This window comes from Tenrec ecaudatus, chromosome 13 (genome assembly GCF_050624435.1).
Source record: "Tenrec ecaudatus isolate mTenEca1 chromosome 13, mTenEca1.hap1, whole genome shotgun sequence".
NCBI lineage: Eukaryota > Metazoa > Chordata > Mammalia > Afrosoricida > Tenrecidae > Tenrec > Tenrec ecaudatus.
Window position 1 is genome coordinate 86,006,541 of NC_134542.1, and position 22,242 is coordinate 86,028,782.

Genomic DNA, 22,242 nt, shown 5'->3' on the forward strand with positions numbered 1-22,242 from the left:
CACTCTAGGACAGGGTAGAACTGCCCTCCCAAGGGTTTCGAGCCTTTGCTTTTTGCAGGGTTGAAGCTTATAGCAGAGGGCATGCCCTTTGGTCATTTAGTAGCAGACCAGAAAGAACTTGGTTACGTGTCCCGATAACCAATTCAACCCTGAGTATTTTTCCCTGGAACTACAACTTGTTAACTTCTTTAATATCTTTTAGTCATGATTTTTTCAGTGAGTTCTGTGTAGCTTTTGTAAGGGATAATTGAAGCTAGAGAGGTAAAACAGTGAACATTAATGAAAGCAGTATAGGCACTTCCTGCAAAAGTTAGAAATAGAAATATTATATGATCCAGCAATCCCACATACATATATAGACATGTGCACACATGTTCAGAAATTAAAAATATAAAGAGTCCATATGCCAATCAAGGGATAAATGGCTAAGTAAACTGTAGTGCATGCATACACTGGAGTTACATATCTTTTAGCACAGCGTTAAAACAATCGTAAGTCCACAAAATATCTCACAACATGGAAGGATCCAGAGAACGTGCTGAGTGCAATAAGCCAATCACAAAAGGAGAGATACCTTGTGAGATTACTATTATGACAGGTCAAGAAGAGGTTTACCCACAAGGAGAAACAATATTTGGGGGAACCAGGGATTGGACGGGAAGAGGGGAAGAATCAATAAGGTAGTATACACATGCCAACTTTGGTGACAAAAGGACAACACACAACATAGTGGATGTCAGGATAACATAGCCAAAGTTCAAAGATGTCACTGAAAGGCAGCAATGGAAAAGCTATTACATATATAATCCTGCAACATTCATAACAAATAATACTGTGTGCATGGATATATCGCCAGTTATGTAAGCTGAACCAGTGTGGGAGAACATGGATATAAAGAGAATGTTCTACATCTTAATTGTGGTGAGTAGCGGCTAGGGCCTTAAAAGTTGTGAGTACTTTGTAAGTCACAACTATAGGTCTCTTTTTGTCCAGAGCAAAGAAGGAAGAGGAAAACCAGAGATTCCAGAGGGGCGGGGAGAAATTGTTCAAATGCGTAATAGATCCCCGGGACCACAGCCTCTACTAACCCGAGACCAGAAGAACTAGAGAGTGTCTGGCTACAATTACCTTCTGATCTGACCAGGATCTTCTTAGAAATCCCGGATATAAAAGGGCAAAAGGTGGGACAAAATTCAATTTATAAACTCATAAAACACCAGCTACATTTATTAGTCTCATAGAAAATGCTAGAACCCCAAAACAATGGTCTTAAACTTCTCACATATAACTGAAGCCTCTCTGAAAAGTCACCTCTTATTCTATAAAGTCAGGCTCAGAAAAAATCACGGACATGATCCTAAGAGCAGCATTTTCCCAAAGGAAGCAGAAGGCAGGGGTGGGGTGGAGTGGAGAGGATTGGGGGGGGCAGGGGGAAACTGGACGAATGGAAATGGACAGACAGACGTGAAATTGGGGAGTGTACTAACAGGGATTGCAACCAGTTATGCATATGAATTGCTGGCTGGAAAACTAACTTGGTTTGTAAGTGTTTACTTATGCCATAATATATTATTTTTAAAAACAGCCAAAAAAATTGAGTCAAGAACAACTTGCACTCCAGTTCCTAGCAAATTATGTCATATATACAGAAGGAAAAGGAAACAGATGATTCTATAGAAGATGTAATTTTTAGTTTATCAGTGGGAACCCTCCAACTCTCACATCTGAAATTCCACCAATAAATAGCCTTTCTTGGATTATAAAGAAAAGGGGAGAGGGAGGGTGGGGAGGGAGGGAGGGAGGGAGAGAGAGAGAGAGAGAGAGAATGAAGACAGTTTTTCTTGGACACATACAGAATTGTCATGAATCAGATCAACTTGATTGTAACTGGTTGGTTATGACAACACCCTACTAGAATTAATGTCCAGAACAACAGTTTAGAGTTAACTTCTATCTGTGACTATAATTTAAATGTGTTATTGACTTAGGAATAAATCTCTTGTGCATGTCTACATTAAGACAATATTATATTAAAATCTCCCAACTTGAAAATAAAATTTGTGTTTTCAAAAGAATGATAGTATATGAAAATTGGCTAGTAAATGCATGTTAGATGCTCCAAATTCTGCTTATTTTGCAAGCTTACCCTCCTGTGGGTATGGTGGGACACATAGAGTGGAAAACTGTAATTAGCTATGTATTACACTCAGCTTACTGAACGGTTCCTACTGCTAACTTCAACTGCTATGGTTCATTTTACTGACAGTCTCCATCCATCTTCCTGGCAAGAACCAAATCCTGTCATTTATGTGATGTGCCTGTGCTAGGTTAGGCTAAGGAGCATATGTCTTAGATGTGTAATTAAAAACTTCAAGTCCAGAGAGCGCTTTCTATTGTAGGTGAAATGACTATGCAAGGAGTGTTATGTAAATCTTGCTAGATAGGCTTTTAAGATGGTTGGCAGCATTAGGGACTTGCAATTTGTATTCATTTATTTCAGTGTTTATGAATATCTGAAAAATAAAGCTGATACCTTGTAGCATCATAATCAGAAGAAATTTTCATTAAGGAATTTTAATTTTTTGAAGGGTTAATAAAATTTTCAGATGTCTACATACAAAGTGGCAAGATTTTTAAATGAGTACAGTTTGCTATGGTTATAATGATGCTGTGCATATTGTTTCCAAGCATGGCTTGTTTGCCAGTGGGGGGTATGTAACTGTTTAAATGCACATCTGTTTTTAAGGTCCTCAAGGTATTTGAACTAGATTCTGACTGAGGGTGTTGATACGGGAAAAAGACCCCTGATCTTGAAATGGGGAAAAGTGAATTGTTATTGATGTTATCAGAATATTCAGTAAGCAGGAAGGCAATGTGTTTTACTCCTTTGTTTCTTCCTACTAGCTACAGATAAGAATAGATGCATTACCTACCTCATCAGAGGTTGTAAGAATCAATGTGGTGCTTTCAAAATGTGCTTTATCAAATACGATACTACTTCAAATTGAACTGATCTTTTTCTCCATATATATATATTCAACACGTCTTTTCTTGTTTGACTTATTTGGCAATTTTATCAATCAAGTGCCCCACCACATCCAGCATAAATAAGACAAGATTTTATTTATTAAAACAACAAAAGCAATTTTTTAAGGCTAGAGACTAATCCTTCTGATAACTGAAGCAAGGGAGTTCTGGGGGATAGCAGGATTGTCCTAAGGTTCAGACAAAACCCAGAGAAACATGCAACATTATTTCCTACCTGTCTTCCTTTATTCTGGCCAGCAAGGGTTCCAGCCATCCGAAAGTGCATTCACAATGTGCATCCAGAAAAGTTATGACCTGCCCTTTTGAAGCAGCTGCTCCGCGAAGGCGGGCACGTATTAACCCGGAGCGCTCTTCCATCCTAATAATTTTTACTGGCACTTCCAAATTTTTCACATAATTCTCTAATGTCAACTTGAGAAAATCTGTAACATACAATTAGAGACTGTTGTACAGAGCTACTGCACTGGGAGAAAAGCAATACGCAAAGATCAGGGTCAAATTCTTATTATCCATTTGTTTATTTGTTCTCATTAGATGAAATAAAGATAGAGAGTTTGCATCAATCACTCTACCTATCTACCCTCTGTGATACTTGGCTGACAAGTATAAGGATAAAATCAGAAGTTAATATGATTCTACACTCTAATTTTGAAAACTTGGTCACAATGGAAAACACAGTCTCTTGAATTAGAGGTTATTTGCTTTTGTCTGATGAAAAGAAGAGAAGGCAAGGAAGTCACATAAATTCTCAGTAACGTAATTATATGGGTTGTAAAAAAGAAGGTAAACACTGGAACTTTTTGAAAGATATGTTTTGCCGATTTCTCAGATTAGCTTAAAAGTTCAAGGTCACTGTCATAGAGTCACCCTGTAGAACTGAAGAGAAGTGCTCCCTCAGGTTTCTGAGATAATTGGAGGAGAAGGTTCATCTGTTTCCTAAGAAGTGGCTTAAACCATCAACAAGGTTGAACCATCAACCTGGAGGCTTGAACCATCAACCTTGCGGTTAGCAATGCATGACTTACTCCAATACACCACTGAGACCCCTTTTCGAACAACAGGAAGAACCAAATGGAGTCATGAGAGTACATGAAAGAAATCATTACTTCTTGTATAGCTGACATTGATAAAGTATGCTGATGAAAATATTATAGGTGCTTGTGGGTAACTTGCACATACAAATTGTTCATCAGCTATGTCTTTGATCATCATTATCAGCCTTTCTAATTATGGTAGTTACATAATATGGTGTCAATTTGGGACTTGAGAAGCTTATGAGTGAAGGGGTGGAATCTAGCCTATCAATCAAGATATAACCCATGAAGTATCTGTGTGGACATGGCCTTCTCCTGAGAATTCCGGGAATTCCTAGTTTTCCTCCTTGGAGTCAGGAGACATTCTCTCTCTCTGCTGACTCCCTGAGAGATATCCCTGAGGAGAAGCCACATGGACCTACCCTGATGCAGCCCAGGAAGCTGGAGAAGCTATGTGGAGACTCCTGCCAGCTCTGAGATGCTTACAACACCACTGGATCCAAAGACTTTCTACTGGCCTGTGATCATCCTGCATTCGGTGTCATTGCATGTGTTTCATGAGTCTGAAGAGAACTTTCTAGATTGGTATCAGACATCTGGGCTTGGACTGGACTGGGAAGGGATGCTTTCTTAATGTACAATCACCCTTTACATAAAACTCTCTCCTATACACATACACATATGCATGTTTATGAATTTGTTTCGCTAGTCTACCGGGACTAACACACTAATTAAAATTATATAAGACAAACAGTTATACCTCTTTCACTGGCATCATCCACCAAGATAACCTCAGAGAGCAGATAGTGTGGGGAACGGTTGATGACACTGTGCACGGTTCTCAGCAGGGTGCTCCAAGCCTCGTTATGAAACACTATCACTACACTCGTGTTGGGAAGGTCGTCAGGGTAGACCTTTGTCTTGCATCTGAAAAACAGTGAAGAAGAGAGCATGAAAATCACTTTATTTTTCATTCTGATCACCCATCTATAGTTTATTCTGACTTATAGTGACCCTATCGGCCAACTGCTCCTTCAGATCATAAATCTATAATGGAGAGGAAAACCTCACCTTGTTGTCTGGTGTGTGAAAATGCTGACTTTCAGCTTGGCAACCCTGTGCTTAACCCATGGCACCACCATGGTCCTTTATTCTGATCCCAAGAATCCAAAACACCAGTAGTCACATGACTTTAATCTTGAAAGCTCATCACTAAGAAAGCATTTTATAAATACCTAAAATTATTTTCTTTTCAGACATGCTCTGAGTAATCACTTGGCATTTGGAAAATGAAATATGCATAATTATTATTTTCTCTTTTATTTTAATTCCTATAGGGAACAAAGCATCATGATTCTCATGAGTTTAAGAATCTAAAATAATAATTTGAGCCTGTAGACACAAGATCAGTGACAACAGAGAATAAAGAACTCATTCAATGGACAGAATTTTATTTTTGTTGAGAGTTGTTTGTTTTTTTTATAAATCAGTCAAGAATATTAAAAGACACATATTCAGAGGGGTTTGAAGCCTGTAAAATGAATGTTTTTCATTCGATTTGTAAATGCTATCCATAGAAAAATCTCACTGCCATGAGCTAATTTTGACTCGTAGCAAACCTATAGGGCAGGGTAGATCTGGCCCTGTTGGTTTCCAAGACTAAATCTCTTGGGAATAGAAAATCTCATCTCTGTCCTGTGGAGCCTGGTGTTTTCAAACTGCCATTTGAACTAACAATCCAACGGGTAAGTCTAGGATGATAGATACCTTATTTCAGATTCCCATTTAATACCTGTGTAGATTTCTAAAGCTACTGTAACAAAGTACCACAAACCGGTGTTTTACAGCAATTGAAATGTATTCTCTCATACTTCTGAAGGCTAAAAATCAAGGTATTGCAGGGACACAATTTCAAAAAGTTCTAGTAAATATTCTACCCTTGCCCGTGTCTGCTTCTGGTGATTGCTCGTCATACCTGAGAGCCCTTTGCTTGAAGTTACAGCACTCACTGAAATTTATGCCTCTATCTTTACAGAACTGATTCTCTGTATGCATTTCTGTGTGCAAATTTCCCTCTTCTTACATGGAAATTAGCCAGTGGATACGAGACCCTGATGGCATAGTGGTTAAATGTTAAGCAGCTTCCTAAAAGGTTAGTGGTGTGAAGCCACCAGTCACTTAGGGGAAGAAATATGACGTGATCTTCTTGTATGAAGAGGGGCAATTTCGTGGAGGTCACTATGAACTAGAATCTACTGGACAGAAATGGTGAAATCATTGGATTAGAGTCCAACCTGATCAAGTATGACCTCACTTTAATTTGATCACTTCTCTCAATAGCCTATTTTCAAATAAGGTCATATCCACAGTCTCTGAGTTGACATACATTCTGGGAAGACTTTATATAATCTAATGTAGTGCCTTATTTTATTGGGGACTGTTCCAGCTCTCATAACAATCCACACATCAATTTTATTATAAAAATAAGAGATCAACGAAAGACTAAGCTATCAGTGCTTCTAAAACTTTTCGATTCCTAGGAACACCTGGGGATTTGAAGTCATATTGAATTCAATAAGTTTGCGATAGACCCTAAGATTCTACATCTCTAAAAATTCCCAGTTGATCCAAATGCTTGTGATCCCTGGAGCACAGATAGGTAAGGAGCTACTAAAAAAATGTCATCATTTTAGAAAATAATGATATTTTGAAAAGCTTTTAACTTTGCTTCAGAATCCAACCCCGAAGAAAAACCAGGGTTATATAGTTGATTCTGACTCATAGCTACCTGAGAGGACAGAGTAAAACATCTCAATGGGTGACTGAGACAGTAAATCTTTTTTTAATCATTTTGGGGGGTTTGTACAACTCTTATCACAATTCATAGATACAACCATTGTGTCGAGCACATTTGTATGTGCCATCATCGTTCTCAAAACATTTGCTTTCTGCTTGAACTCTTGGTATCAGCTCCTCATTTTTCCCCTCTCTCTCCGCTCCCCACTCCCTCTTGAGCCCTTGATAATTTATAAATTATTATTTTGTCATATCTTACACTGTCCGCCATTTCCCTTCACCCACTTTTCTGTCGTCCATCCCCCAGGGGGGAGTTTATACGTAGGTCTTTGTAATCGGTTCCCCCTTTCCACTCCACCCTCCTTCCACCCTCCCGGTATCACCACTCTCACAACTGGTCCTGAAGGGATCATCTGTCCTGGATTCCCTGTGTTTCTGGTTCCTATATGTACCAGTGTACATCCTCTGGTCTAGCCAGATTTATAAAGTATAATTGGGAGTATGTTAGCGGGGGATGAGGGAAGGAAGCATTTAGGAACTAGAGGAAAGTTGTGTTTCATCATTGCTACATGGCACCCCGACTGGCTTTTCTCCTCCCTGTGGCCCTTCTGTAAGGAGATGTTCAGTGGCCTATAGATGAGTCTTGGGTCCCCAATCTGCACTCCCCTCATTCACAGTGATATGGTTTTTTTTATTCTTTGATGCCTGATAACTGATCCCTTGGGCACCTTGTGATCACACAGGCTGGTGTGTTTCTTCCATGTGGGCTTTGTTGCTTCTAAACTAGATGGCCGCTTGTTTGCCTTCAAGCCTTTAAGACCTGAAATGCTATATCTTTTGATAGCCGGGCTCCATCAGCTTATGCACCCGCTTTGTCTTCTGTGATCGTGTCAAGGTGAGCATCATGGAATGCCAGTTTAATAGAACAAAGTGTTCTTGCACTGAGGGAGTACTTGAGTGGAGGCCCAGTGCTCATCTGCTACCTTAATACTAAACCTGTATATATGTATGCACAGAGATCTATTTCCCTATCCTTATAAATATACTTGCATATGTATATGTCTTTATTTAGACCTCTATACATGTCTTTTGCCTCCTAGCTCTTTCCTCTATTTCCTTTTACTTTCCACTTGTCCCACATCATGCTCAGCCTACATTTGGGTTTCGGTTAATTCCTCTCAGTTACATTACCCTTGATCACACCCTACCAGGCCTCCTACACCATCCTCACCACTGATTTAAATCACTTGTTGTTGCCTTGTGCCTGGGTTTGTTAACACCACCTCCTCCCCACTTCATTCCCCATCTCTCAGGTCCCCTGGAACCATCAGTCCCATTGTTTTCTCCTCTAGATTATTCATCCAGCCTATTTTATATAAACATACCTGCAGAGATAATAACATGCACAAAACAAGACAGAACAAAACAAAGCAACAAAAGAAAGCAAAACAATAACAAGAAAAAGCCAATGACAAAAAAAAAACAATAAAAGAAAAAAAACCCTGTAGTTAGTTCAAGGACTGTTTGTTGGCCTTTAGGAGTGTTTTCCGGTTGAGTCAGATGGGGTGCCAAGACCTGGCCCCAGAGTCTATTTGTGGTGTTCCCTGGGGACTTCGTTCCTCTGCTTCCTTTGCTGTTCTGTTGCACACCGTGTTTTGCCTCGGTGTGGTGGGATCAGATCAGGCGCAATTCCCACACTGTGGCTCCAGTGTTGTTCCATGGATCAGTAAGGGAAGTCGTGTCTCATAGTGGGGCCAGCCATGTGGTTCCCTCCGTGCATTGGCTGCTCTGAGCGGGAATATAGTCCTCAAGGCTTGGTGGGCCAGGTTGTGGTCCACTCTCTCTTCCTCCCCCTTCATTTGCTCCTGTGTGCTCTGATCAGACATGTCCCTCTCCCTGAGATGCAGCTTCAGTGCTGTCCTCTGAAATAAATTCTTCTAGGGCGAGGGGCAGGTGTCCATGTAGTTGGGATTGGGGCTGGCTCCTCAGACCTGAGACAGTAAATCTTTAAGGGAGCAGAAAACCTCATCTTTATCCCAAGGATCAGCTGGGGGATTGAACCATGGCCCTTGAGCTTTGCAGCCAATCGTCTAACCCACAATGCCACCAGGGCTCCTTTATGAGTCCAATGAAGCCCACATTATTTTTTCAAGCAATCCAAAATTATAAATTCTGCTAAATAATCTGTGTACTCCTCTAGCTGCTCAGCACAAAGTTAACATACTTGTGGTCATGTAATCTTTAATCATCCTGATTATAGACTATCAAAAGACATTACCAGAAATCAAGAACAGGAGAATTTTATGCAGCTTGATGTAATTTTTTAAAATAAAATCTTCTGGAGAAAAAGACAAAAACAATTGCATAAAATAAAATTAATCAAGCACTCACGAGCCACCAAAAACATGATACAATATAGCATCATGACAGCTAATTTTCCTTCACTCATAAATTTAAAAAGCCAATAAGATTTAGGAGATGAGGGAATATAATAAAACTGTGTATGTTAAGTATCTTTTGAAACAAACTAAAATATCACCTATTCAACAATGCATTCTGCAATACGTCAAAGTAAGAATGTGAGTATACCCTATTATAGCATTTGGTCTATATATCTTATTTGACAAACATTTATTAAGTGCCCACAATTTCTAAGATATTGTGCCTACTAGAAAAATCAAATTATAGGCAGGGGGAGTTTGATTTTTCGTTTTTTTTCTCTTCACCCTGGCTGCAAGACTCAAATGATTTCTATGTGCTTTATAATTTGACTCTCAACCTCAAGAAATGCATCAATAAATGCACCTTGCAAAGTCAGAAAATTGCTCACCACCATTTCCCTCAGGTCTCCCTTAATCTGTTGCAACAAAAAAGCACATCCCACTGAGATGCTCGTAACAGCATGGTCAGGATCACTGTCAGCAGCACCAGCCTCCTGATCATCAGTGTGTGGAAAGGCATGCCACATCGACTGACGCTGGGAACACAGGCTGGAAGCAATGAAACTGTCACAACCGTTGGCTTCCACAGGCTTGCAGAAAAGAAAAAAATGCTTTATTCTATACCGTAATATATGTATGCTCTATTAAATGATAACAAAAGAATATGGATGATATATTCACTTTTAGATAAATAATTTAAAGTGTCCATCAAAAAGCAGATAATTAGCTATGCCAACTTATTTTATGTACTTTGTTTTGATAATTAAATAGAAATGTACTTGCACATGATAATTGTGTATTTATTGTATCTGTCAAAGTTATAATGAACTAATTTACCATTAATACAGCTATTATATATAATTTCAGAGCATTTCCTTTATGTCATTACGTAATGTGGCATAAAAACAAAATGTGACTAGTATTTACATTAGTTCTTCTTCCACTGTAAAGACATAGTTATTGAGCTGAGAAGACATTGTGTACTAGGATAGTTTAAGTTATAAAATTAATTGTTTAATATGTCCATTTCTTAAAAGCATAGACTTATATGAGTAAGCATTTTGCATTATATAGTTTCTGTTGCCTATATTTCAGCAAAATCGTGATTTCCACTATAGTAAGATATGCCATGATTTTATGTACCAATGTAAAATAAATTCTGTCTAGTAAGCCCAAGCAAAAAATACAACCTCAGGTTGGCTAGTTCAGTGATGTGTGAAATAATAAAGTAATAATAGCAATAATTATCAACATTTTATATTACATATCATGCAAGATATATTAAAGGATATCATTGGGGTTTGAGAAATTAGGAAGAAGACACATTTGAGTTAAAGTATATCTTATTCTAACACTCACAATATTTCTTTAAATCAAACAAAAATAACCTTTTATTATAATTTCAATAAAACTAAACATAGGAAGTCACTTTCCCCTTAAAACATTTGCATTCTGACCAAATATTCTTCTCTAAAATATTTGTTAAATATTTGTCAGTCTGAGCGGGAGGGGAATCCCTCATCTTTCTCTTTCAGAGTGGTTAGTGGTTTCAAACTGCTAAGCTTCCGGCTAGCAGCCCAATGCTTAATGCACTGCTTCACCAGAGACCATGAGCTGGACTGACTCTGCCCCCTGGCGATGGTGGTGGTGGAGGGAGGCATAGTAGGATATGTCTTGGGCTATTCTAACCACAGTGTTAGTGTTTGAAACCAGACGGGGCTTTCTACTCCCATAAGGAGGTACAGTCTCAGAAATCCACAGGGCAGTTCTCCTCTGTGCTGTAGGGTTGCCATGAGTCAGAATCGACTCAATGGTAGTGAGATTGGCAGAAATTCACTTTATTATGGAGGTATACCATACATGTAATCACGTTAAGAAAATGTGACAAACTGGTAATTTTTATCGATTTGAAAGGAATACTTCTATGTCCATGGATAAAATCAACTTCTTAAAATCTGGTATTTCATTAAAATCAGAAATAAAAAATACAAACTATTATCATGGCAATAGTTTATATTTTTACTATATTGTAACACCTTGAATCTATAATGATTGTAAATATTGAAAATGTGTTCTCTTTTAATTCTGCAATAATACATGCGTAGTTCAATCTTGGACACACATTGGAAATGCTTCATGAGCTTCGAGAAAAGAAAACTGGTGTATGGCTTATAGCAACAGAAAATCTGATTTAGACTGAAATGTCTGGCACACGGTTACAGCCAATGGGGTGTTTTTTGTTGTTAAACTACCTTAATGATTCAAATGTTTAGCAAAAGTAGGGGATTTTCACCTAGTATTATTTAATACAAATGTCTCATTGTCATACAGTTCAGTGATTCTAACTCATAACCAACCTATGGACAGAGTAGAACTGCTCTTGTGGGTTTCTGAAGATATAAATCAGTGGTTCTCAACCTGTGGATTGCGACCCCTTTGGGAGTCAAACGACCCTTTCACAGGGATCACCTAAGACCATTGGAAAATACATATTTCCAATGGTCTCAGGAACCGAGACACAACTCATCTCTCTGTCTCCATGTTTGGTCCGCCCACATGCGGAAAAACCCTCAGACAAGTACCCAGCGTGCAATGCTTCAAGACAAAATTTCATTGATTTGTTATTAGAAATAAATATTTCACAATATAATAATGTCATATTGTTTTGTGATGAATCACTATGCTTTCATGATGTTCAATTTCTAACAATGAAAATGCATCCTGCAGATTGGATATTTACATGACGATTCATAACAGTAGCAAAATGACAGTCACGAAGGAGCATCGGAAATCACATGATGGTTGGGGGTCACCACCGCGTGAGGAACGATATGAAGGGTCGCAGCGGCATCAGTGAGGCTGAGAAGCGCTGTTCTAACTCTTCCCGGGGGCAGAGAGTCGCATTGGTGGGTTCAAATCGCTGACAGAGGGATGAGCACTCAAAAGCATTACCCATCCCAGGACCAGGCCGCTAGACGGCAGCAGCTGGCCGCTTTGAAATTCATTTGTGCAGCAAATTAATGAACGAGAGATAGTTATTTAAAATAGATGTAAAACTTTTGGCCTCCTTGTAATCGCTTCACACGAGATGATGAGGCCAGTATTACCTTTTTATTTACATGGATTGAAACGAATAAGACATTATTCCCTCAGAGGGTGAGCATGGGAGCTCAGAAAGTCTCGTTTTATTTGCAGTTTCTCTCTCCTGCGGATGTACACAATGTTGGTCCAGTGTTTTATCTATTATTGATAAATATATGAGAAATACATCTAGCCGTGCTACTGTGAAGAGACTGTAGGGATAAAAGTATGCTTCCCATGTCTGGAACAAGAAAACTCAGCAAGACAATGTAGCTACTTACCATCTCTCCTTTTGGCAGTGTACATATTATGGGAACATAAACAGTTAAAATTTGATGTCGTCCTTTTCAAAACCATACTAATGTTTGCAGATAAGCTACTAACCACAACATTCCACATCAAAATGAGAAACATAGACAGTAAGATGAGATTGTGAAATAACAAACGGTCCGTAATTACACAGTGCCTTGGTTACAAGCAACAGTATTCGGCCTTAAAACAAAGACTGTGGCACTCCTTCCCATGGCTGGGTAGAGGGCTCCTCCGTGAGTCAATGGTTACTTTTCACTGCCTCAGGCAAAGATGATTAATAACAGTAATTAAAAATATAAGACTTGCAACGCAAATTCTTGATATAGTTCTTTTTGTTAAGAGCTAAGTGAATTGCACTGCTTTGCAGCATATGGGTAATCACCACGTTTCCTAATAATTAGCCTTCACATACCCAGAGGAAGCGCTACCCTTCTCCATGGGTCCAGGAAAAGAAAACATGGCCAACAGAAAGAAGATGCTTTCATACTAACTGAACAACCTGGGCTGGCAAATAAAAGGAAGCTCTTGATTGTGCCCCAGTTTTGACACGCTGGTTGTGGTTACATCCAGGTGGTGTCGTGGTTACAAGCCGGACAGCTAACTGGGAGATCGAAAATTCAAAACCACCAGCCTGTTCTATAATAGGAAGACAGGATTTTCTACTCGTAAAAAAATTACAGTCTCAGAAACTCACAGGGCAATTCCACCCTGTCTTACAGGGTCATTCTGAGTCAAACTGACCGTGAGTTCCCTTTCTATATAAGGCCTTCTAAAAATAAGTCCCCATGAGTCACAATTAACCAGGAAATTCAAGTAAAATAGAATCAGATTTTTATTCAACATCTCAAATGCCTTTATTTGCAACCTATATGGGATCTGTGCTAATCCTTGGCTAATTTTCTATTGGCTACACTCCATGTTTCTTACTTTTACTTTTTAAGATTGTTGAAAAAAGTGAGATTACTCTGAAGAACATTCCCCCCCCCCCCAAATTCCCTTGTATTTGTGGCTTTTGTTTGAAATCAGTCATTGAGATTCCTGGTTGGAGATTACTTGACTGGAAGTAACTAGAAGTCTGTCAACTTCCTTCTGTCCTGTAATCCCAGAGAAAACAATACAGCCCGCTCCTTTTTTCACCATAAATCAACGACAGGTAATTGACTAGGGGTGTCTTAAAAAGAAAGAAAAAACATTTATTTGTTAGTGACTCTCCAGAATCGAACAAACTATATGTCTCAAAAATATATATTTAGTAACAGAAGAAATTAATGAAAATGTCACGGGGAGGCAGGCTCTTATTTCATGTATTATTGGATCAGTGTCCTCATGATATTTTATCATTGCAATAATCTAGGCTAGCCCACACATTGCTATCTAGTCAATTCTGATCACAGAGACCCTGTAGCTAGAGCAGACCCGCTCCTCTGCTTTCTGACGTGATACATTCTGATAGGAACCGACAGCCTCCTCTTCCTCTGTCATCATGCTTGGTGGGCTGTGACTGCTGGCCTTCTGGTTAGCAACTTGATGCTTAACCCACTGTGCCAGTGGGGCTCTTTATACTTTAAACTAGAGATGTACCATTGTGAAACGATTTTGCATAGCTTGAATTGATTTTGTTTTCCTAGCTTTTCAAACCAAGACAAACAAATATATAAGAACTAAGGAATGGCAAAAATATACTTTAGCTTATAACACCTTATCCTCAAGTCTAAGTAATATTATTCCTATTTGAACATAGTGGACCAAGCTCAGTAGTTGAAAGACTTGTTGGCATCTTTATTCCATCAGTTGAGATATGTTAACAACCTCCATAAATTTCACTTTTTTTTCAGTACCGAGACCAGAGTAGAACAGCAGCCATACCTACCCTGAAGGATCTCTGAGGAGACCAACTTAAAATATAGAGAATTATGTGATTAAATGATCATTATGCTAGTCTCACATTATGAAGCAGTGTATATTATATATAAAAATATTTAAGAAATCCAAATTTACTGTCATCAGATTAATTCCAACTCAGATTGACCCTAGAGTACAGAGCAGAACTGCTCCTTAAGGTCGCTAAGTCTGTATCTCTGTCCGGGAGCAGAAAGACTCACCTTTCTCCCATCGAGTGTCTGGTGGGTTTGAAGTGCCGACCTTGCAGTTGACAGCCCAAGGCTTTTTAACCCACTATGCCACTGGGGCTCAAAATTAAATATACAATCTCCAAAATCATTGAGTTTGTCTTGTTGCAGATTGGCTTCTAACCACTGACATGGGTTCTAAGAAGGTGAATTTTATTCTTTGATTCCTGTAACTAAGCCTCCATTTTATTTGTCGCTTCCACTGCAGTTCCCATAATCTATCTGGTATCTAGGTCATCCAGGCTTGAGAAGTGCTGTGCTTGTCTGACCAGAACAGCAGTATGAACTGAAGATTCTATTTCTCTCTCACTTCTAAATCATGTACGGCCATTAACCCTAAACTTCTCTGGCTGGCTCGGATCTTAGTTAGATCTATTGCTAATTTACCTTAATCTCTGCATATAGGTTTTCACTGGGAAAAAAACCAGAGGGTCATGTTCTCCCTGCATAGCCACAACTTTAGACAGAGTTGACCATCTCTCCCACCAAAGACTGAAGTGTTATAGCGTAGTCCAATCTTCCCTCTGATTGTGCATCAGACCTAATCTATCGACAAATGGGTTGTATAGTGCTTTTGTGATTAAACCTCTAATTGAAGAAGTAAGTTAAAGTTCATATCTGGTTTCCCTGTGAGCAACAGAGAATGCAGGAACAAAGATGGTCATAAAATCATAGGTCTAAATAAATTACATACATCTTAAAAGGGTTCTAGGCTTCCATAGATTATTCTCCAGGAATTTTGACTACTAATTTCTTGATACTGAAACAATGAATGCCCTTACTGACACCTGGGCTGCATGTTTTAAAACACAATTGATCGGGAGTTTAATTTCTACCAAATAAATAACAATAACACACACTTATTCCTGTTACTTCCATGATGGCAATAGTTAATAAACAGTCTTTTTTAAGCCATAAAAATGAGAAAGAAAGTCAAGAATACAGTGTAAGCAAGTTAAATGTTCTTTCAATTGTGAATAACTGCTGAATTTTAAAATGAAATATAACTAAGCTTGCAGCTGAAAGTAAACAATTCCATAAAAGTAACTTCTATGGTCTATGTGACTTTGGAACATTAATTTATGAGGCTCTGCTTCTGTAACCACTGAATATAACTCTTCCATGCTAGTAAGAGTACTTAACCATACTTTGTTTACAGTAGATGCATTTATTGAGTGTGATAACTATAATTAAAGTAACTTTGCCACATATTTATCCACTAGGGCCATTCATAAATTTTAAAGCTTGCATCTCTTAGTAAAAATGACAACGCCTTTTATATCAGTGGACCGGGACCACCAGGTCAATAACCACAGGGGCCTCGTCTTTTTCAGTTCTCTGACACCATTTAGCGAGATTCAAAGCAAAAAAATTGGGATGCATCGACAATTTTTCCTTTCCTTCTCTGCCAACATCAATCAGTCTCTAAGTCAGTTATTATTCCTCTGAGTTATTATTATTACTTTTAATCCTTCCCAACTACTGAATCCTCTCCCTGTACCATTTCTCTTCCGCTCAGTGATGATATCAAGTAAATATGGGGCATCTGTGGAAACAGTCTCTTTCCAAAGATAAATCTTCATACAGACCAAAATGAAACACTCCATATTCTCTCCATTTAAACTTTTTTGATGGCTCTTCCTTTCCTGATGTTAAAATCAAACAACGCCCAGAAGTTAATGTCCAAATATTCTTCATCTGTCTTTTGATTGTTAATTTTGTTCTTAATTGGGTGAAGGTTTCCAAAGACGATTTTCCTTTAGAAATTCAAAAACAGGCTGCTTCCTCTCACTGATTGCAATCCAACAAGGCAACATCAGGGATTCCACTTCCTCCCTGTGTTTCCTGTTTCCATGCCTCCTTCCTTCTGAATCCTTGTAGAGACGGTTCCTGAGTAACTGTCCACCTTCTTCCATTTCCAATGGTTGACTATTCTAAGGTGAGATCCCTCCTAGTGCCATTGTTCCCTTTCATAAACATTTTCAATGATATGGCTACAATCTGTGTCATGGAGTGATTTCAATTCCAATCCTGAAAAGTGACCACGGGCTACAGTTCCAGGGAGTCCACCAGTCTCTCTTGAACAAGACTGGTCTCTTGATGATTCCAAGTCTAGTTCCACATTTTTCTCCCACTCTCCTCAGGTCCTAATGCAAACCCTGTTCAGAGCAGGTGGTCATGGCAGCCACGAAATATCTCGTTCTGATCGCAGCAGGGTGGAAACCTATATTCTTAAATTCCATTAAACCACGGGACTCAGCGCTTCCATGTTATCTTTGATTTTCATCTCTTCTCTTTCCTCTGGATGGGGAGAGAGTCATAGTTGCACCTTTACACGGCTGTTCATAAGCAGAAAGCCTCATCTTGCCCCCTCTGAGCAGCTAGTGGGTTCAAACTGATAATCTTGCAGTGAGCATCCCAATGCGTACGCCACTACACCACTCGAGTTCCTTTTGATTTATATGTTTCAAAGAGAAGCCAGCCTACAGTTGTTATGCACTGGGTTGCTAACCACAAGGTCGGCAGTTTTAAACCACTAGTTGCAGCGCAGTACAAAGAGGGGGCTTTCTACTCCCATAAAGAGTTGCAGTCTGTATTGATAACAGCCTGGTACTAACAAGAGGTGGATATTGCCACGAGGTGCCCAAAAACAAAAAATATAACGCTAATATCAGATAAAGTATCGTGCAACTGAGTCCAAATCCAGAAGAGAATTTTCATGAAAGGTCAGAAAGAGAAAAACTACATTAATTCAGAGAGAAATCTCATCCAGCCCTCTGGTCCTCAGTCTCTTAAGCATATGGTGCCTTGGCCTCAGTCTTGTTTGTGAACCAGGTAGCCCAGCACTCAAGTTCATAGGCTCTGCCCTGCCCCTCTGTTCTGTCTCATGGTCGCAGCCTTGAAGCTTCGGCTGCCTCTATCGCTCAAATGAAGATCTTAGATGTTTTGCTGGTGGCTATTCTTTCTTATGGTCTCAGGATCCTCTCTCTTCTTGATTAGCAGGTGGCTTTATTTACATGCAGAGGAATGAAAAAAGTGACCAATTCTTGAGTTCAATCCTCTACAATTTGTCACATCGTCCCATCCACTCATTTGGTGAAAGTTCCAGAGGATTGGCTATAAAAGGTATTAGGAAGTGATTTCATTTCACTCAGGATCATGATTTCAAACTTCATCCATATTTTTACATGTATCATGATGTCATTTCTTCTTATGGCTGTTAATGTTGATGGGACACTTTGAGAACAAATAGGTGCAGTGGTTGAACAGCATGATAAATGTGGACACCACTTATCATGTAAAATATTGACATTTCACATGCTTCAATGGACATTAGCAAACACAAAGGGAAACAGATAATCTGGTCATCGGTCAGAGGTATAACCAGGGAAGTAGAGCTCAGGGCTAAAGAGGCAACAGAGAGAGATACCAGCGTTCACTGAAGGGGTAAATGTGACTCACTGAAGTAGAATCTGGCTAGCTAACCTGTATTGAGATTTGAGCTATGAGAAAAATGTTTCACCTCTCTACAGTAGGAATCTTGCTGCTTAAGATTTAAAAAATAAAATTAAGTTTTTGTGACCAGAATAAGGCTCTCTTTCTCCCACTGAGACACAGACTCTTCCTAGCCAGGTGCACAGCATGCTGAGAAGAATCCAGGCTCGAATTCAGCTCCCACTCACCATTCAGGTGGGCATCTTTGTGCACCGGCCACATTAGACCAGTCTGCCTGGATGCCCTGAGGCCAGAACAAGTGGAAGTTGTTCCAATGAAGATGATGGATTCTGTCTCCAGAGATGCAGCTGCAGTTTTAGGTTACAAATAAGGGATGGAATGCATGCGGAACAGACAGTCATTTATTTTATTTCTTTATTGCATTTATTTAAACAAGGTGAAGGTGAAGAGTCTCCTCGATTTTTGTACAGAGTAAAATTTGTGAGCTTTGGGGGATTATTTTCCCACTGCTTCAGAAGCTTTTCCCTTTTGATGGTGTTAATTATAAACATAAATAGATAGACTGACCTGGATAGAGGATGTGGCAAGAAACAACAGCTACACATTTTGAAGTTTGTTTGATAAAAATTGGTATGTTTTTGTAGGTATACTTTTATATATAGATATATATATATGGCTTTATATATAGGTGAAAATGTAGTAACAAAGTAAAGTCAGACAGAGTTTCATTCTGTTGTACCCAGGACTGCTGGGCAGTGGTACCACGGAATAGGACTTCTACAGGGCTTATATGAGTCAGAATGGACTCCAGAGTAGAGATGCTTTCTGTTGTTGTTCTAATGTGTGTATGTCATGGGTGGGGTAAAATAAGTTTAGAAAGTATTACAAAACATTTTATTGAAAAATAACAAAATATGAAGCTATTTTTTGTTGACATATCTTCCATCCAGGACTATGAACTTTTGAAGGTGGTATTTCCATCTCTCTAAACTTTCCCTGAAGAATCCTGTGCTCTTGCATTTACACAATGACAAAATAGCAGTTTTATCATCTGTAAGGGACTCAAATGTTGTTCTTTTCAATATTCTTTGAGTTTGGGGAACAAAGAGAAGTCAGAAGGGACAAGATCGGGGCTGTACGGGGGTGGGGGAGTTCCCACTGAAATTCTCCTTGAACAAAGCTCCTGCTAATCCCAAAGATGAGCAGACGCTGTGTTGTGATGGACAAAAAAGAGGACTTGTTTTGACTTTCCTGTCTTTCTTTTAAACGAAGACAGTTTACAATATTCTTAACAAAACTAGCACTTGAGATTTCAAAAAACATCATCATAGAGTTCTGAGCTGACCTCTGCCTTCAACATAACTGGTCCAACATGTCTCCCATGAAGCCACCGTTTTTACTGGACACTTTTTTGTTTTCTTTTGTTTTTTAAAGACACTTTAATGAGATTAAGACCAGCAAATACATGGGAGAACTTGTCAGTGGTGATGCACTGATGGTAAAGATATATGGAAACAGACTTTCTTTGGAATAAACCCGTGCTTTACAAACTGTAACCCTGGTAATAATACTTATTTTGGCTTATATACAAACATACACACATATCTAGAACATCCATGCGGATGACAGCTTGATCTTAGCTGAAAACAGAATACCAGCAAGGTGTTTATTTAGTTTTGTTGAGTATTGAAAGGCAATCAACTGTGTGATCATAGTAAAATATGTATAGCATTGAGAAGAAAGACAATTTTTATTTCTGAAAGTGAGGTGGACTAGAAATACTTGCTGATAAAAATCGAAGACTGCAGCCTTCAGTATGGATTATAAATCAATATAAATAAAATGAAATCCCCACAACTGGACAACAGCATCATGCTAAACAAAGAACAGACTGACATTATCAAAGATTTCCTTTTGCTTGGATCCACATGGAATGCTCACAGAAACATCAGTCAAGAACCCAAACGTATTGCATTAGACAAACCAGCTGCACAAACCTTTTTAATCTGCTGAAAAGCAAGGATGTCCCTTTGAGGACCAAGGTTTGCCTGATCCAAGCTGTCGTATGTCCAATCTCCTCATCTACATATGGAAACTGGAAAATGAATAAGACTGCAAAAGAATTGACGCTTTTAACTGATGATGCTGATGAAGATTGTTGAAAGTATCCGGGACCACCAGCAGCACAGACAAATCTGTGTTGGGAGGGTCCAACGTGAACGCTTCTGGGAAGCAAGGATGGTGAGTTTTCATCTCAAGTAATTTGGAAATGTTCTACCAGGGGAACAGTTCCTGGGTATGGGTGCCAGGCTGGGTGAAACCAAAGGTCATCACAAAGTGGGAGACCCTCCGAGAGATGGGTTCCACGGTGGCTACAACAATGCGTGCACACGTTTAAAAACTGTGAGGATGGGGGAGCGCAGGGCAGTGTCTCCTCCAGGGATAACATATGCTGCTAAGAGGTACAGTTGGCCCCACAGCACCTACCAGCAACAGCAGTTGGAAAATCAATGAACTTACTATATACGCTGTGAATTTCTGGTGCATACACCTTTGCACCCCATTTTGTAAAGAAAATCATCTTTTTAAAAATTCATACCCTTTGCCTTTGGAGTGCAGCCATAAGCATTAATAATAGCAACAGGCAAATACTTTTGTGGAGAGGAGTATTGTCTGATGTTTCCACAGCAGTGAATGCATGAAAGTTTTTTTTTTTCTGGCAAGACACAAAAGAGTGTACTCTTTCCTCATAGCGCATCGTATCAGGGAGAACATGATGTCAGCGTGTGCCACTGATAATGCTAACGTTGACGTACTGCAGTAAGATCGCGTCTCCCTGGTTGCTCCACTGCCTTGTTTGCTTTGTAATTAAGGAGCACTTTTTAGGAAGGTCCTTTTGGAGCTGTAGAATTCCTTATTTTCACACTCTCTCATGTAGTTGGTACATTATCTATAGATGACTAATTCCTGTAACATATAACTTACACATATCATTTTCCAAACATATTAAGCTGTATCCTCAGGGTACATTCCTAGAAGTGGACCGAGTCAAATGGCCAATGCATCTGCCCGTTGTTAGATTGCACAAACTCCTCTCCATAAGGTTTGCTCCAGTCTGCATTACCACCATGACTGGGTGATAGATTTTATTTTATTATATACGTGAAAATCAAATGTGTTATCTTACGTTTACATAGTCAACAGTATGGTAGGTGAGAGAAACAGTCTGGTGGTGTGATTTTAACTTTTTATTTTCTAATTAGCAAAGAGGTGTATACCACATCTTAATTTGTTCAAAAGTCAATATTGAATATTATTTTTGCGAACTGTCCATTCAAATTTTTTGTATTGTTGAGTTCTTATTTGTTTGTTTTGTATGCTTGTGTTTCTTTAGATTATAGGTGTATTTATGCTTTATCTGTGAGATATGTGGTAATATATTCCAGTTTATTATTTGTATTTTCATGCAAGAGTTTGTTTTATTTTATATAATCAAATTCATAAATTGTTATTGCATGTGCATTTTCATTATGGATTCAGAGCATTTTCCTTCACCCTTGTCATAGAGGAATTGAATTAGTTTTATTTATTTATTTATTTGTAGCATTTAGGTCACCAACTAATTGATTGATTGATGTGGAACTTAGTTATTTTGATTTTGTGGAGTATGGCTCTAATTTTATCGATTGCCATATGACTAACCAGTGTTCCCAGGATTACTTTGAGTTATGACAGTGACATGAGATGGCATTTGTTTATTAAATACTCATGTGTTTTTGGTTTGCTTCTATATCCTATCCTTTGAGTACCTTTCCACCATTTTAGGAGCCCCGATGCCATAGCACTTGTACATTGGGCTGCTAACTGCAATGTCCAGTGCTGAAAATCACTAGCCAACCCATGAAGCTCTGCTTGTGTTTCTGTCTGGGAAACTCACCAAGAAAT

At 38.9% G+C, this 22,242-nt stretch overlaps 1 protein-coding gene across 4 annotated transcripts in view; it reads right to left on the reverse strand.

Annotated features, from left to right (window-relative positions):
• The window catches only part of GALNT13 (polypeptide N-acetylgalactosaminyltransferase 13), a 540,793-nt gene that overhangs the window by 248,973 nt on the left and 269,578 nt on the right, over positions 1–22,242 (reverse strand). For all 4 annotated transcript variants that reach the window (XM_075529413.1, XM_075529412.1, XM_075529411.1 and 1 more), the window contains 2 exons: positions 4,843–5,009; positions 3,263–3,470 (listed from right to left, as the gene is read on the reverse strand). In XM_075529413.1, coding sequence (XP_075385528.1) covers positions 3,263–3,470; positions 4,843–5,009 — 375 coding nt within the window. The remainder of the gene's footprint in view (positions 1–3,262; positions 3,471–4,842; positions 5,010–22,242) is intronic.